The sequence below is a fragment of the Fusarium proliferatum genome, assembly GCF_900067095.1.
Source record: "Fusarium proliferatum ET1 genome assembly, contig: FPRO_scaffold002, whole genome shotgun sequence".
NCBI classification, from domain to species: Eukaryota; Fungi; Ascomycota; class Sordariomycetes; order Hypocreales; family Nectriaceae; genus Fusarium; species Fusarium proliferatum.
Window position 1 is genome coordinate 681,412 of NW_022194791.1, and position 16,673 is coordinate 698,084.

A 16,673-nucleotide genomic window follows, 5' to 3' on the forward strand; every position below is an offset into this window, starting at 1 on the left:
TGTGACAAGAGAGTGTCAAAGATGAGTGAAGGTATGAAGAATGAAGAGAGAATACAAAGGAAAACGAAGTGATTGTATAGGTTTGATATCACAAGTTTCATGACAATCTATTTTAGCTGGCCAGGACTACCTGTCATGCTACTATTTACGAAAGACCGCGGAAACGGCCGTTTCCAATCATGGAGAGTATCATGCGAGGAGCGGCCCCCAAAGGTTAACAGCCCCAAAAGACATCTTGGCATGCAACAACGGATGCAAGTGAAATTAAGATCAACAAGACAGTCACTATATCCCGCAATGACGTGCCCCCTCAGACTCAATGGTTCAACTGTTTCGGACAGCATTTTCATGAATAATAGGAAGTCAAGCAGGGGTATAGGTTGTACAGCATGTGGCACAGATCTATAGATGGATCATGCTTTGGATGAAGGCCTTGGACTCGACCCATAGACAAGCAATCAGTGGGGTCTGTCTGTTTGTTGTTTTTGGGGTCCAAGAAATACAGGAAAAGGTCTTCCGGTTCGTACACTCAAGCCCCAAATTGCAAAAGTATCCAATGCATTTTGCCTTTTTTCATGAGATTATACAATCTAGTTTTATAGTGAGCTTGAAGTTCCAGGAGTATACTGATTTGAAGGTTAAACCACCAGACCAAAGGTCCCCAAAACAGAAGCCCCTGTTATAAGGTAACAGAGGAATACGGCTTATACCAATTCTCAACAACTGAATAGTAAAGATAGATCTAATCTACAGACTATTCATGGAATTACTGAGCTACCATTTGTCCTACAAGGCACGTATATTTGGCCCTGAACAGTCAGGTAGAGAATATATGGACCCCAAGTTCAGCTTTGTTCTCATTCAGAACCCCTGACGATGTGCATATGCTGAGCCAACCCGCAGGCTACGCAGTCTATACTTAACCTTGTCTTCCAAGACTCGGGCCGCCCCCAATATTCCGAACACTACCGTTTCATCGCGTGCTTATCGTTAGGCAGCTGAATAGCTAGTAATTAAAACATGCGGTTCCGATTGGCTTCAAGTTACTTCAGTCACTTCAGGATTGTTCAACAACCAGCAGCCAAGTCTGACATACAGCCGTCATCCAATCATTTCCAATTCTTGTGTTTCATGGAAATAAATGTTGACTATCCGTATATCATGATTTAATTCAAAAATCCCTCATTCGATTAAGCCTTGTTTATGCGACAAGGGTTGACTGTTGGGATGCTTGAATGTCCTTTTGCTTTCAAGGTAGGGACGGCAATTTCTTATTAGAGACTGAACTAATTATAAACCTGTATGTCATGACAAGTCCTTGAATGGAATTGATATATGTTAGACCCACTGATATTTCTACTGTCTATTAATCCTTATATCTTCAAAGCCCTCGGTTATCAGCTTTCTCAGGATCTCTACACCCAACTCATAAATCCGTCTTTCCTAGGAACTTTGTCCTTCAGGCCTATCATGATGAGGCTTTCATCGGCGCTTCTCCTTTACTTGGCTACCTCGGCGATTGCTGCTAAGCCCAAGCTCTCTGACTCATGGGAGATTGATGACAGTTGCGATGCTCCAAGGCTTGAGAAGCTCGAAGACGCCCATTCAGAAATCGTCGAGCTTCTCGCCAAAGTCATAAGGGATCTAGCTCACGTGCAGCAGCCACGGCCTGCAACCCGCTGGGGAAAGTCCAACTGGAATCGCATCTCTGGCAACCTGGCTGGCCTCTTTGGGCTTCAACCTAGCGACGCGATTATGGAGAATGGTTACGACCCAAGCGAGCAGTACTTCAGCCAAGTCCTCTGTAAGTCCAGCAAACGGAGATAGTACTCTTAAAGGCCTAACTTGGCGCTGATATAACGACTTAGATACCTACGATCGAATGTATCAAGCCCTAGTGAAAGGGAGGACCGTCCCAGAAAACGGATACTCTGGCAAATTGGGGAATCAAAACCAGCCTAGTAAGCCTCTGCTTTTGTGTGGCGATACTAGGGCCTGGGAATTCTTCGACAAAGATGCTCAAGGTAAGTATGACAAGTCCAAAACGGTTGCAGAAGTTTTCCCAGACGCGGCGAAAGCAGGTGGTGCTTTTATCCGTGCAAACCGTTATCTCGGAGCGACACCCGGTGAAACACATCCCGCCATATGCAATGGCATATACGGAATGACGCTCCAGCGCCATGACCTGATAACTATTTGTGATAATACTCTTGAATTGGACGATGAAAAGTGGCCAGTGCGCGGTAGTGGCAAAGTTGTAAACGGCACGGATCTTGATCGAGACCACTTTGGCAGGCAATCTCTCGTCCGTGTCATGCTCCATGAGTTTGCACACTACTATGGCTCGAGGGTGGAAGGGAATGAATTCAAAGGGTGTAGGTTACCATCTTGAGCAGCTCATCCAGTTCTGTGTATGCTGACGATATCTACTGCAGTGCCAGACCAGCAAGCTGTTGATACGAATGCATGTCTCTTGTGGATAGGAAGCACAGGGAAGCAAGTACGCGAGCCTACAACCGCGGGTGGACAAACCCTGCCTAGGCAGGTTGTTTGTAGGTGTTATATCACAAGAGCTTGTCATCAAGTGGCCTATCGTCATGATTCTAAAGTCTTTCACAGATAGCCTCAGATTTTGCACCAACCTCAACATTGATCAAACTGCCAACGCAAAAACAGGTAGGTACAAGGTCTTTGTATCCGAGAAACCAAACAGCTGACATCCAAAGGTAAATTCGAGAAAGACGGCGCTTTGGTGGCCGGTACGCTCGGAACCACGGGCCCATCAGTTGCCACCTGGACGGCTGAAACATATGCTTATTTTCCCATCGTCTCGTAAGTGTCGTATCCACCCTCTCCTTCTATGGCTCTGATGGGAATCTTTGCAGGTATCTAGATAAGTGGGAATGGGTGAAAACAGGGAAGGCTAGACCACTTCTAACGGCTTAGTGAAATGGTAGAGTGTTATTATCTATGGTGAGGCTGGTAGAGTCAATAGCTCTATTGCCTAGGTATGAGGCTCCCGATCGTCCTTGCAAAAGATCCTTTACAAGGCTATTGACACCGGTTGGAAGTTTTTCAACCTCTGGCAGAGCCGAAAGACTTGCACTGATGTACTGTCTCAGGGCGTCGACTCGAAAAGGCGCATCTAAGTTGACCCCCAGATATTGACTCATGAGATCTTCCAAAGCTGGCGGGGCAACGCGGCTTAAGATGGCGAATTTGATCGGAAGGCCGGGAATATCAAGCTTGATCTTCTTCAAGATAAGATCCAATGATCTTGATTCGCATTCATCAAGGCCATCAAGGACACCGACAACTCGACAGCCTTTTAGATCTTGGAGTATCTCGATGAACATATACCAGAGAAATTGGAACCGTGTCTTCCACCACTGATTGCCATGTTTACCATCCTTATCTAGCTGAACAAGCTGATATATCAGGCTCCGAACTAAACAAGCAGCGTTATTTCGTAATTCAAGTCTGGCATCAAAGAAATAATAGAGTAGAATCTCGTCGGAAGCCATCGTGAGCTGTAACTGCTCAGTGAGATAGACTGCTAGCAGAGTTTTGCCAGACCCTATACCCCCTGATATCCATAGAAGGTTATCATCAGAGGTTCTCCATTTGATGAACTCGGGCGTATGAAGAACCCAGTCGCACGTCCCTTGAACGGTTTCGCCTTTTGTGGTCTTGATAACGTCACGATCGGTGGCTGGATCCGCTGCAAAAGGGTTTCGGATAATCTTTGCAGAGGCAACCTCAACATTGGGTTCTTCATTGCCTTGTCTGCTCGTGGTAGAAAAGTAAACGTGTCAACTTTGCTGAGGTCCCTGTTGGGACTTTCAGCAATCTGACAGTGAATGAGATTGATTAGGAACCCACAGCATTATGGTATTGATTTCTGCATTTATCTCGACAAATATTCTGTCGATATCCTTCCTCCTCTGTAACCCAAATTTGGTTCCCCAACCATGGTTCTCATTGCCCTCAAGTCTCACTTTACCCAATAGGTCGACCAGCTTACCGGCGAGAATATTACATTGATGCCAGCTGCGACCAACCTGATCGCGCCACTAATATACCGGTATCGGAACAAGCCTCACGATCTCTTCGAGAGTATCCAAATACTTCAGCTGAGCTTGTGCAGGGTAATTCTCTGGGCACCCAAAGACCGATAATATTAGTGCGTGGATGTCGAGGTTGAGTTCAATGAACCTCTCGCCCTCGATTTCGGCATCGAATTCCGTTTTGGACGGCATTGTAAGAAGATCAGTAACGAATTTGGACCTTGAAGGAGGCTAGAGGGAGCCATGGGCTAAATAGTCAACCTGAAACGGCGGCTGCCAAGGGTATTCCTTGTCTGTGCTGCTGACATGTTGGTTGAGTCCTAGGAGAATAGGACTCAGTATTACAAGACGCAGCCCCGCTGCTTCCTAGATCTTATACAAGGCCCAAAAATCTTTTTGAGTTTAGTAAAATATCTCTTGTAGAATAGTAAGTCTTCAAAACCATATACTCACAGTGATTATAAGCTCCTAGTCACAGACCTTGATACCAAATAACTCAACTAGCTTATAGTCGATTACCGCTCTTCTATGACATCAATAAAGTACAGACTATAACGAACTGCATTACCTTTGTCGCCATGACATGCCTGATACGTAAATATAATATTCGTCACCGATAATTGAGTTAGCATATAAGTAGCCTTTAACAAACCGGCGCCACAGGATCACTCTTTCTTTTCCGGCTCCGGGCTAAGCACAAGATAAAAGATTAAGAAAACCAATTAATGTCCGAAGTCTACAAGACAAACCTTTTGATAGAATTCTTCTTCCCCAACTGGGCCAACAAATCCTTGGGCTCTTCATGGAAAGCAGTAAGGACAATGTTGGCACCGACTTCTTCATAGGCGAAAGTTGCCTGAGCCGTATATCTCGGACAGGGCATTGTGTAAGATAACACCATCTTTTACGAGACCTCGTGGGATTTTATGCTCCCATGAATAAGCTTGGGGTGTTTTGCTCATCCTATGTGAGGTTTTAATACTTGCTATATAACAGTCGCCTTGTTAGTATATGAAAGGTTAAGAAACGGTTGTACGCCAGGATTTAGAAGAAGAAGAAGTAACAAAAGAGATGCTGGGTATTTATATTGACGAGAGGTTCCTGATTCACAGAGCGTGTCTACGGCTGAATGATTCACGGCCAACAAATTTGGTGCTGTGGAATAGCAGCCAGTTCCATTGGGATATTGCCCTTGATACACCGTGGTAAGTCGTATTGATGCTATTCTAACGTGTATTGAGGTTTATAATAGATATGCCTATCATAGGTTGTCATCGCAAAATATGTCCCGATTTGTATCTCACCGTTACACACGCCCTCTATCGTCTGGCTCTTGTAAGACACAAAAGCCTTAAAACCGTTATTCACCGTAAGTGTGGCATATAAATTCGGCTTCTATGCATAAAATAGACACGGAAGTGCAAAACAATAATGCATAGTGCAAGGGACCTTAGTGCTTTGTCATCGGGCTCCAGTCGTATTGATGACCGCAGTGGGCCTTTGTCGAATCAGAGGCTCAACACACAATTACAACAATCTAAGCATGGACCAGTCCTCAGTAAAACGTCAGACACAACTGCAGGAGGAATGACTGAGGCTGGAAAGGCACTCCTTGAAAGGCTGGAATGGTCCCCGCTGACGACCGATGGCCCGAGAGCAGCTGAACCTTGCTCCAAAAAGAGTGAGCTGAAAATATAATAACAATCTTATTTGCTACATCGGGTGAATTACTCATCCCACCGATTCATGCTATCCAACAATACTAGGCTCAGTCGACGATGATTAATTTCTACTGAAGCGAGTCGGAAGCCGAGTTTTCTCATCAGGAGACGACTATAAAACCAAGTAAACCTGCCCTACGTTCGTATCCATAGCGCCAATTCGCATTACTCTACCATCAGTTTCACACTAAGCCACCCAAGATGCAGCTGTTCAATCTCTCCGCCATTGCCCTCTTTGCTACTTCCGCTCTTGCGGCAGACTGCTTCGGTAACAGCCAGAAGGGCATCCAAGATTTCCAGGACGCATACTGGCAGGCTCGCCAGAAGATGTGCAGCAACTCTGACTGCGCTTACCAGCAGGGCTGCACCACCAAGGGATCAAAGACTATCAAGGGACTGATCTCTCTCACCGTCACTGCCGAACTGAGCCGCAAGAACACTGGAGGCAAGAAGGGTTTCAAGGATTGCTGGGTATGTAATCCCTAAATCATCACTGGTTCAATTTTGCTAACAAGGCTTGCTAGGATGCCACTGAGTATGTAATTTTGATTTTTTGTGAAGTTTATCTGACAGTCATAGGAATATCATCAATCAGTGCGTCAAGGGAACTAACCAAATGAGTGGAACCTGGGAGTACGACGGTCAGCTGTACCAGTTCAACGGCTACTATTCTTAGTCGGAGGCAGTGTGCTCGATATAATCGGGGATGAAGAAACGGGGGAGTAGTAGAAAGTAGAGTTGGGCATTTGATTGACAAGCGATGGTTGAGGCAGTTGCTGGGATGTCTTTCATTGATCTATGTACTGCGAACATATTGACTATAGGTCAACACAATATGGCTAAATGCCGGGTCACGAGAATCTTATTTCCAGCTCTGACATAAGATATCAACATAAAGATCTAGAGGTCAAGCAAAGAGTCTCTCAAATACCATAGTGGACATAAGTAACTCAATAAGCCGGGAACTGTCCATCTCTGATCCCCTTGCCATCGTCGCAAGAGCTAAATCCGCCATTCCTTTCTCCAATGTGTATATGTGTTAAGAAGAGATAGGGTAGCCCTGATCGGTCTAGCTTCCCTGACAAGGATCAGGTGTTCCATATGTATATAAGTAGAAGTGCTCCCCCCGTGCCATGACCGAAATCAAGGCTCTTTCAGCCCTCTCTAATGTGACCCTCAGCTGTGCGTGCAACAGTATGTGGTTGAGAACTACCTACATGTGGCGAGGGTACTGTTTGTGCAGCGATTGGATCGGGTCAATGCGGGAAACAGTATATCTCGACCAGTTTTTATTACGCTTCGAGTAGTTTATTAATACTTGGGGTAGTTTATTTATATTTAGGTTAAATATAGGTCCTATTAGAAGAGTGAATTTAAACATGTAAGAAAGTAAGGTATGTCATCTGAGCGTTATGTATGGGCCATTTTTATAAAAAGCCCTGGTTTTTCCTTCTCACTCTACTTTATGTATAGCACAAAGGGCATTTTTTGACACTTTTTATCCCCAGTCTGTCTTGTGTTATTTTGACCGAGTGGCTTAGATCTATCTTTCGGAATAATGTTGAACTTGCCGACCAAATGAAGGTGTCTGCGAACGAGGTGACACGACAACGGCCGACTCTTGTACCCATAATTGCCGTTCTACCCGGGTCCCTTGCAGTGAATCACCAATCAACCTATCAAATCATCTCCCGCCAGACCAAAACAGAGGCTAAAGTCTAAACTGCCGGTGAACCAAAGCCATACCGTCAGCGTATCACGGCTTTTCCCTTCAAACCAATCCCACGTCATCGCATGAGCGGAGAAGGAAGATTCCGGGTCTGACCACTTGTACCTTGATAAATAAATACACAAACGACACGCGACACCAGATTCTTTCAACTTACAAGTAAACATCGTCAATTGTTGAACATAAACCGAAAATGAACAAGACTTCTCACACTGATGAACCCTTTGAGGGCGATGACGGCTACAACCAGAGCCCTAACCCAAATTCTAGCGACTTGACTACCAACGCTGACTTCAACGGGCTTGTCAACAGTCGCACTTCTCTCCAAGGCGACTCACGTGCACTCCCAGACGCAGCGTCAAACATGTCTGGCCAGATAGTCAACGACACTGCCACTGAAACGCCCGGCCATGGAAAGGCGAAGCTGCGGCTGGCTCATCGGTCAATCGACCATGGCCAGCCCTCAGGCGGTCTGCGCTCAGCACCCGCCAACCCCCCGCCAGCACCAGCTGGTCCCGCCGACAACGGCACGCCATTTCAGCGTCTCAAAGACACCCTCGCCAAAATTGGATACTTTATTGGCCCCGGATTCATGATCTCAGTTGCGTATATCGACCCGGGCAATTACTCGACCGACATCGCTGCAGGAGCTTCCTATCGCTTTCGCCTCCTGTTCATTGTCTTGCTTTCGAATGTGTTCGCCATCTTTCTGCAGAGTTTGGCAATTAAGCTGGGGACTGTGAGTGGGCTTAATCTTGCACAGGCTTGCCGGGCGTTTCTGCCGCGGTGGTTAAATTATATCTTATATGTCTTTGCTGAGGCGGCTATCATTGCTACTGACATCGCAGAGGTAAATCGCTTGCTATTTGTTTCTTTGTGTCAAAGAAAGTGCTGACTCACTATGTACTAGGTCATTGGATTTGCGATTGCCTTGAACCTGCTGGTCCCCAAGATTCCACTGGTGGCAGGATGTGCCATTTCCATTCTCGATGTCATGGTCCTCCTCATCTTCTACCGCCCTGAAGGATCTATGAAGGGCTTACGGTACTTCGAAATGTTCATCATGTGTCTCGTCCTTGGTGTCGTTATTTGCTTCTGTATTCAGCTATCTTTGATCAAAGATACGACCCCTGGGGAAGTCTTCCAAGGTTATCTGCCATCGAAGTATCTCATCGAGTCTGAAGCGTGAGTGCTAAATCCCTCTGGCTTGTTGCTTCCGCTCTAACATCTATGCAGCATTTATCAGGCCTGTGGTATTCTCGGTGCAACGGTCATGCCTCACAGTCTGTATCTTGGATCCGGCATCGTTCAACCTCGTCTGCGTGATTACGATGAACGGAGCGCTCTGTTGCCTCGTCAAGTCACTTCAGAGCCCTCTGTTATCGATAATAGCATCGACAAAGGCTATTATGTGCCCTCTGAGAAGGCAATCAAACACTCGCTCAAGCTTTCGATTCTCGACCTGTCTATTTCTCTCTTCACATTCGCGCTCTTTGTCAACTCGGCTATCCTCATTGTTGCAGGTGCTTCGCTATATAACAATCCAAATGCTCGCGATGCAGATATCTTCGGTATTCATAAATTGCTTTCCGAGTCTATCTCACCTGCTGCCGGCACCATATTCGCCCTAGCACTGTTACTGTCAGGAGTTTCTGCTGGAATTGTTTGCACCATTGCTGGTCAGATGGTTAGCGAAGGCGCCTTAAACTGGAACGTTAAGCCATGGCTGCGCCGTCTTATAACTCGGAGTATTAGTATTACCCCAAGCATTATCATTGCAGGAGCCGTCGGGCGTGAGGGACTTAACGCAGCACTCAACGGATCGCAAGTGGCTCTCAGCATTATCCTGCCATTCGTAACCGCGCCTCTTATTTACTTCACGTGCCGTGATAAATACATGACGATCCAAACAGGCAGTGCGCGCTGGCGTACTGGTGACATGGATGATGAGACAGACGCAGATGGAATACTCGAAGACGGAGACAGAGTCCGAGGTCAAGGCGTCAAGATGACCAATTCGTGGTTTACTATGATTCTGGCCATCCTGATCTGGCTGTTTATGGCAATCATGAACGTGGCCAACTTGGTATTCCTTGGCAAGTAGGGAATTCTTCAAGACACAGTCGCTTGGTGAGAAGCAGCTATGTCAACACGTTTTAAGTAGGGGAGTAAAGCTCGTCCATGGCGTTTTGAGAAATATATGAGAGTATAATTGGTTAGGGAAATGCCAGATTTACCGTCTGATTAAGAAAAGGTTAAACTATTTATTATATATTTATTAAAACTTAAAGGAATATAATAAGCGTTTCTCTCCCTATATCTAATACTATACTAACCTAATTTAATTATTATATAAATAATATCTTTACTATATATAGTTAGTTACTAATTATATATTTCTACTAAGAAAAAATAGTAGATTTTATTCTAAGATAATTATAAGGGGATTTTAGATAGATACTTTCTGTCCTGTTAGGTAGCTTAGATTCTTTAGAAGCGCGATTTTGAAGATCGTATTTTTACCTCTAATATAAGGCACTAAAACAAAGATTAAGAAATTTAAGTAAAAAGTCTCTTAAACACCAAAGTGGACATAAGGCACCCAATAAGCCGGAAACTGCCCTCCTCCAATCCCCTCGTCATTATCACAAGGAATAATATCCCTCAGTCCTTTCTCATCTCCCTGTCCTAGCCGCTCCCTCTTCTTGTCCAAACTTTCCAACCAACAGTCTCTCAATATTCTTGTAGCCATGTGCAATCCCCGACAAACCGAATCATCAGTCATACCCCCCTCTCTTATAGCTTCATACGTAACTCGCGCGACATCAACGCAATGCTTATCTCTGACCTCCCATAAAGTACCAATGACGTGCCGGAACCCAGCTAATTGGAATGCGCTGATGAGATGTATGCTCTCGTCGATGAATTTGTCATCTTGGACACGCCCGGTGCTACAAGCTGAAAGGTACGCCAGGAAGGGCGACCTTTCGTTTAGATTGAGTTTCAAGATATCACCAACAGTCAAGGGATCATTGCTGTCGCTCAAGCAAAGATGACTTTTGGACGGGTCTTCGCCGTTGGTGTATCCATGTCCTGCAAAGTGAAAGATCTTGCAGTTTCGAAGGCAAGAAAGCATATCTTGCTTACTTTGACCGCCTAGCACGGGCCGTATTGCCATACTCTCGCAGATTTCACTGACTACCTTGATCTCTGCTCGAACTTGCGGTAGACGAGAGTGACCATCTGTATGCTCCACATCTATCAGAAGAGCATGGTTGGGGCCGGTAGCAACTTCACGCTCTCGACGCCCGTGGACGAGAGCTTTCAGAGATGGACTATAGGACGATACCACTCTGTCCATTACCGTGTTGCCAGATCGCTCTTGATGCCGTCCAGATGCATGAAGTGGGAACCTGCTCAACGGTCCAGTAGGTATCCACCATATGTGAGGCCACTCCTGTTGATCCGATGGCGTCTCCTTGAAATCCAGCAGTTCCAATACGCGGCTCGTGATAGTATCCCAAAGCCACTCAAGCATATCAGGGGTTCCCAGGTCGAATCCCGCTGCACGCTCCATCAACTCACCGTCATCCAGATCTTTAAAAACCATGGATGTGATACGCTGTCGTTCGATGACTATTCCTTCACTTCCCATCCAACTACTGTTGATGACCACGATAGGACCGTAGGCAGCTGCCGCACGTATCTGATCAGTCGTAAGAGGACATAGAAAATCCTCAAAGCCAGGTATGTTTCTTATCTCATCCAGAAGATCATCAAAGCTCTCGGCGGCTTTTCGTCGTCGTAAGCCCCGGTCCTCTCCAAGTTCATCGTCAAAAGACGAATTGTTGGGAGATTCAAGTTCTTCGCGTATACGAATGAATCTCTCTGCCAACTGAGGGAACCCTTGCTGAAGCTCCTTTATATCTGTTCGTATATCATCCAGTGATGATCCCAGAATACCCCTGCCTTGCTCGAGAATTGCCAATGCCTCGGACGGATCCCTGTCAAGCCTGATGGCAGCACCCGTCACTGAAGCTGCGAGACCTCTTGAAAAGCTGAGTAGATGCTGTCTATCACTGGTTTCGAGTGACCGAGCCGCAGCAATACCAGGGACAAGGTCGATAGCCGTGCGCCCTATATCATAAGCCTCCTGGAGACTCAAGCACAATGGCATAACTGATGTTGCAGCAATTATGCGCCTCAGGGTATTACCTGTAGGATGTTCCACCGCACATCGATAGCTGCGCACTGCCTCATCCAAATCACCACTGACCCATGTTTTACTGAACTTGGCTGCAAAGAGATCCCCGAGGGTGGTCCAAAGGTCTGTTCTGAATGGAGAGTCCTCAGGCATCGATTCCAGCGTGTTCTGCGTGATCGAGGTTGCTTCAATGATGTCATCTAAGGAACCTCCAGCTCTGAATCGCTTCTTCAAGAGAGATGCCAAGGTACTGATTGAAGTCGGTCGCTCGGTGTACGGATTTACCATTGCAGCGATGGCTTTCCTAGCAACTTCGATACCCTCTTCGAGATCGTCAGAGGATCCGAACTTATCATGTCTCGTGTCGAGAGCCGAAGCCAGGCGGGACAGTATGCTCTCGATTTCAGGGTTGGTGCTGGAGATCGAAGTCAAAGCTTGTCTCAGCAATGAGATCCCTTGGTTCAGGTCCGATTCATTCTCCTGATTCCTCGAGAACCTCTTTAGAAGTATAGAGCCCAGGTTATGCAACTGGATATACCTTGATAGAGAGTCAATAGGCGTTACTTCCAAAGCAGTTCTGGCATAGGAAACAGCTTCTTCCAGGTCCACCATAGAGCCTCGTATCATCGATCTTCTTGACAGTGCTATCGAAAGGTTACCCAGAACAATCTGAAGGTTGGAGGCATTCTTCGGTATTTCCTTCAAGCTCGTTCTACCAAGTTCAATGGCCTCGTCCAGATGAGCCAAGTCCCCGGTTCTGCTGTGGAGAGAATCAAGGTAGTTAGAGTAGTTGCTCAGCTGTTCTGACCAATGATGATGCTCTTTAGTAGCTTTTTCAAGATATCGTTTGACGGTATTAATCGCTTCTTCGAGGTCCTTCAGGTCGCCCGTCTCGTGATACATGATGTAGATAGTGACGTTGAGCTTCCGTATCCGATCCAACCACTCAGGATCGTCTTCTGACGTCGCAGACACGACTTCTCGAGTCAATGCGATTGACTCACGTAGCTCCCTCAGGTCTCTCGTTTCCTCGAAAAGCTCATATAGTGTCCTTGCTAGTTGAACCTGTCGAGCTAACTTGTCCAGTTCATAATCGTCCGTCGTTGCAGATAGAGAGTCTTTTCGCAGCCGACAGACAGTTTCGAGGTCCTCTAATCTCCCCAAGTTACCGTGCTTTACATCGTACAAGTCCGCTAATTTCTCAAGCCATGTCGCAGTGATATTCTGATCTTCCGAAGACGATGCAATAGCTGTTTCTAAATTTTGGCAGGCACTTTCAAAGTCGCCCTTGACTCCAAGAACAGAGTACTTCTCCTTCAACAAGATTCCTAGATTAGCCAGATGTGCAGCCCTCATGGGAGATTTGTTGGGGAGGCTTTTCAGCGAGCCCTGGATCAGTCCGATGGCTTCATCTAAATCATCCACGTTCCCCGTGTGATAGAAAGAGTCTCCTAACTGCTGTGCCAACCAGTACGAAAACCTCTGGTGGTCCATGGAATCTGAGGGTGATGCCTCGATTGCTTTGCGTTCGAGTTTCGCCGCTTCTTCAAGATCACCAAAATCGTCAATCACGTCCTTGTACCTTATGTACAGGGCCCAAGCCAGAGTGTGTAATAACTTAGCATCGGGTTTGGCTGTTGCCTCCAAGACTTCTCGTGCAGTCTGAATAAGTTGTTCCAATTGATCGGGATCATTCCTATCGCGGTAGCTCCGGACCAGCCTTTCCAATCGATCTTCCGGAGTGGTATAGCTACTCTCGGCGACGGAAGTTCCAGGAACCTCTGTACCTCGGGGGTTGGTTAATGTTTGCTCCATGCTTGAGGACTCTGGTTCTATATGCAGAGCGGCAGGAACTGGGAGACTGACTTTTCGGTGATGACGGAGAATGAGAATGGATCAAAGGCCTTCTGGTGCCCAAATTTGATGCAAGAATAATCACAGGACCAAGAGTTGCACTTTAACTTGATTCGTCTGTTGCATGAAAGTGAAAGTCGTAAAGCTGCGGTAAGGCAGAATCCGGCCACCCTAGTGATACTGCCTGAATGCACCCTTTGCATTAGTGGGTTTTACTGAAGCTTTCAGATTGGAGGCCTGTAAGGGGATGAAAGAAAGTTCAGTATATTAGTCTAAAGACTTAGGTACTTTAGCATAAATTACGCCTAAATTCAGTATACCTTTGACTGAATTTATTTTGACACCCCTCTTACTGTCTGACGTTTTCTTGCTCCCTGACGGCCTAATACATCAATAACCGCGCGCCATATTCAGCTTTGGCTCTTGTGCAAATTTTCTTCCAACATATCTAGGATACATTTCGAGATATGGTAGTAATTATCCTGCGCCTGTTCTAGAGTATATCCTTCCTCCTAAAATTCCCAAAGCAATCCTCACGGATTAGTATCTGTGATGAATTGAGATACTTATTTAACTCAAAAACCAGACTCACCGTCGATATAATGTCAATCCTCGGCATTGCGCTCCCCTTTCTTCGACCCTACCTGGGCCCTTACTTTGGCTTCATTATCGATACATATGCTTCCACCATGATGATTCTCTTTTTTCTTGGGTTTCCTTCGGTCCGTGAGCGACTTGTACGAGTATTAGTAAGGGACGAGCCCTTTTTCATTCCCGGGCTTGGGGCCCTGTTCGTTCGCTATGTGTTTCCGCACGCCCGCCGGTGGATGGGTAGCCTTAGCAGCTCAAATGATGTCCAGATCGCGATTATTTTCTTCCGCATCGGTCGCGCCGTTTGCAAGATATTCTACGAACTTTCCGTTCGTGCCTCAACCCGGGAACAGTACACGTACAGGCCCTTGTCGAATAGCTCCGACAGTAGTGAAATCCGCCTCATCAAGCTGCACCCTGGTTCTGGCGATGACCCCCTCCGAGCTGACATCTTACACGCTTCTTTGGATTTGGATATTGTCGGAAGGTATGAGGCAGTCTCATACGCTTGGGAGGATGGTCACGCAACAAACAAACTCGAAACAGCGCGCGGTATTATTCTCATTACGCCTTCTCTGTTCCATGCACTGTATCGATTTCGATTGAAAGATGAACCCCGTATACTCTGGGCAGATGCAGTGTGTATTAACCAGTCAGATAACGAGGAGAAGGCGACCCAGGTGGCATTGATGAGTGACATCTATGCATCTGCCGCCTCTACACTGGTGTACTTGGGCCGTGAGGCCGATGGAAGTGAGGTGGTCGGAGAGTTGTTAATTCGATTTGCTAGGGCTAGTTCTTCCCTCTACCGCTTATATGGAAGGCATGAAATGGAAGTGTTGAGACACGTTGGATCGATCTCACTTCCGATGAGGATGGTATTCGAGGAATGTGGACTTCCCGGCCCAGAAGATCCTGCCTGGAAGGCACTAGCCAAGCTCTGGGCGAGGCCTTGGTTTCGGCGTGTATGGGTAATTCAGGAATTCGTCCTCTCACCGGATATCCACATGTTCTGTGGCGAATGGGAAGTCAGTTGGTCTGTGTTCTACATCGCTACGACCGATGCATACATGACATCCTCCTTCTCGGTTGTTCCAGATATACCGAACGCATTCAGCGACGCAGCAACGCACATGGGAACGGAAGCTATGCACATGATGTGCGAGTACCGGCGATCTGCACTACTAGAGACATTACCTGGCTCCGATGCTGGTAGTATGCGAATGTTGACTATAAACCTGGACACAATGGTGTTTGAGGAGCAAGAGGAGTTTAACCTGGCGAGAAATATGGATCTGAAGCTGAGGCTGCGGGTCGATGTACCCCTTCTTGATCTGCTCGCGTTATGTGACAGGAGCAAAGCTACAAGAGCTCGCGATCATCTGTTCGCAGTCCTCGGCCTGTCCAACGCAACTGACGACGAGATTCTCCGAGCAGACTACTCTTCAACATTTGACGAGATAGTTAGGCGCTTTGGCAAAGCCTTTGTACGCAAGGGGCAGTGCATGGACCTCATATACCAAGCTCGATTAAACATTCAATCCTCGCGGTTTCCATCCTGGATCCCCGATTGGACCACCAAGTTTACCTTCATGGGCGACGAAATCGACTATGAAAGTTTAGGGCTGCACAGTGACGGATTATATGCTGCCGCTGGCGATACTCAGTGCGTGTCATGGGTTAGTGATGACCCAAAGGACGATTGCCTTGCAGTTCGAGGGAGATTCGTCGACAAGTTGAGCTGGGTCGGCGGTGATCATGTCAAACACGGCCCCATACATGGTCTAATACACCGAATCCGACAATCTTACGATATTATCGCCGAGCTTGAAGAAACTTCGGATTACTATGTGACTGGTGAGTCACTTAGAGATGTATGGTGGCGGATGCTCGTGGCGAACAAGACAAAGGGTTTCAGTCCTGTCTCTCCAGATTTTGGAATCGGACTACGTTCCAGCTGGCATGTAATTCCTGCTTTGTGCAGTTGGCTATTATCAACGCCTGCTGAGGAAGCCAAGGAACAGCTTGTTGCAATCATAGGTCCTCCGTACTATAAGGCCATATACTCTTGTTACACGGTATACCAAATTGCCAAGACGGAGAAGGGAATGATTGGTCTTGCGCCGCTTCTGGCAGAAGCTGGCGATCAGATATGCGTCCTCAACGGCGGTGCAGTGCCATTTCTGTTGAGGAAAGGGAAGCGACTCCGGAATGGACGTCGGTTGGTGGGAGAATGTTATATCCACGGGCTCATGAATGGCGAGGCGATACAGAGTCAATACGAAGAAAGAGGTGTCAGGTTGTATTGAGATATGGTAGAGATGTATTGCTATGCTGAGGGCTGGTGTTGTTACCCATGATGGATTTAGGCCAAGAGTCCACGGCAGCTCGACCGCAGCGGAAATTCCTCTCCGCCAGAAATCATTCATGCACCATGACTAATTCATTTTCAGCTCAAAAGCTCTATTAGGAAGCTGGCTAAAAACCAAGGTTTAAAAACTCTCGGA

At 46.7% G+C, this 16,673-nt stretch overlaps 6 protein-coding genes across 6 annotated transcripts; 4 read left to right on the forward strand and 2 right to left on the reverse strand.

Moving 5' to 3' along the window:
• Positions 1-1,473: 1,473 nt before the first annotated feature.
• Positions 1,474-2,946, forward strand: FPRO_03588 (uncharacterized protein; the record flags this gene model as incomplete). The annotated part of the gene is made up of 6 exons (XM_031226183.1): positions 1,474-1,804; positions 1,869-2,375; positions 2,436-2,552; positions 2,620-2,676; positions 2,727-2,832; positions 2,886-2,946. 6 exons carry the CDS (start codon positions 1,474-1,476, stop codon positions 2,944-2,946), a joined length of 1,179 nt encoding a protein of 392 aa, XP_031076745.1.
• On the reverse strand, positions 2,943-4,259 carry FPRO_03587 (uncharacterized protein; the record flags this gene model as incomplete). The annotated part of the gene is made up of 3 exons (XM_031226185.1): positions 2,943-3,786; positions 3,883-4,073; positions 4,104-4,259. 3 exons carry the CDS (start codon positions 4,257-4,259, stop codon positions 2,943-2,945), a joined length of 1,191 nt encoding a protein of 396 aa, XP_031076746.1.
• Positions 4,260-5,989: 1,730 nt separating this feature from the next.
• On the forward strand, positions 5,990-6,464 carry FPRO_03586 (uncharacterized protein; the record flags this gene model as incomplete). The annotated part of the gene is made up of 3 exons (XM_031226186.1): positions 5,990-6,259; positions 6,313-6,323; positions 6,368-6,464. 3 exons carry the CDS (start codon positions 5,990-5,992, stop codon positions 6,462-6,464), a joined length of 378 nt encoding a protein of 125 aa, XP_031076747.1.
• A 1,246-nt stretch (positions 6,465-7,710) lies between these two features.
• FPRO_03585 (putative manganese transport protein) lies at positions 7,711-9,621 on the forward strand (the record flags this gene model as incomplete). Its single annotated transcript, XM_031226187.1, has 3 exons — positions 7,711-8,367; positions 8,428-8,702; positions 8,754-9,621. 3 exons carry the CDS (start codon positions 7,711-7,713, stop codon positions 9,619-9,621), a joined length of 1,800 nt encoding a protein of 599 aa, XP_031076748.1.
• Positions 9,622-10,092: 471 nt separating this feature from the next.
• FPRO_03584 (uncharacterized protein) lies at positions 10,093-13,536 on the reverse strand (the record flags this gene model as incomplete). Its single annotated transcript, XM_031226188.1, has 1 exon — positions 10,093-13,536. The coding sequence occupies one exon, from the start codon at positions 13,534-13,536 to the stop codon at positions 10,093-10,095; it is 3,444 nt and encodes a 1,147-aa protein (XP_031076749.1).
• Positions 13,537-14,177: 641 nt separating this feature from the next.
• On the forward strand, positions 14,178-16,475 carry FPRO_03583 (uncharacterized protein; the record flags this gene model as incomplete). Its single annotated transcript, XM_031226189.1, has 1 exon — positions 14,178-16,475. One exon carries the CDS (start codon positions 14,178-14,180, stop codon positions 16,473-16,475), a length of 2,298 nt encoding a protein of 765 aa, XP_031076750.1.
• Between the last annotated feature and the right edge of the window lie 198 nt (positions 16,476-16,673).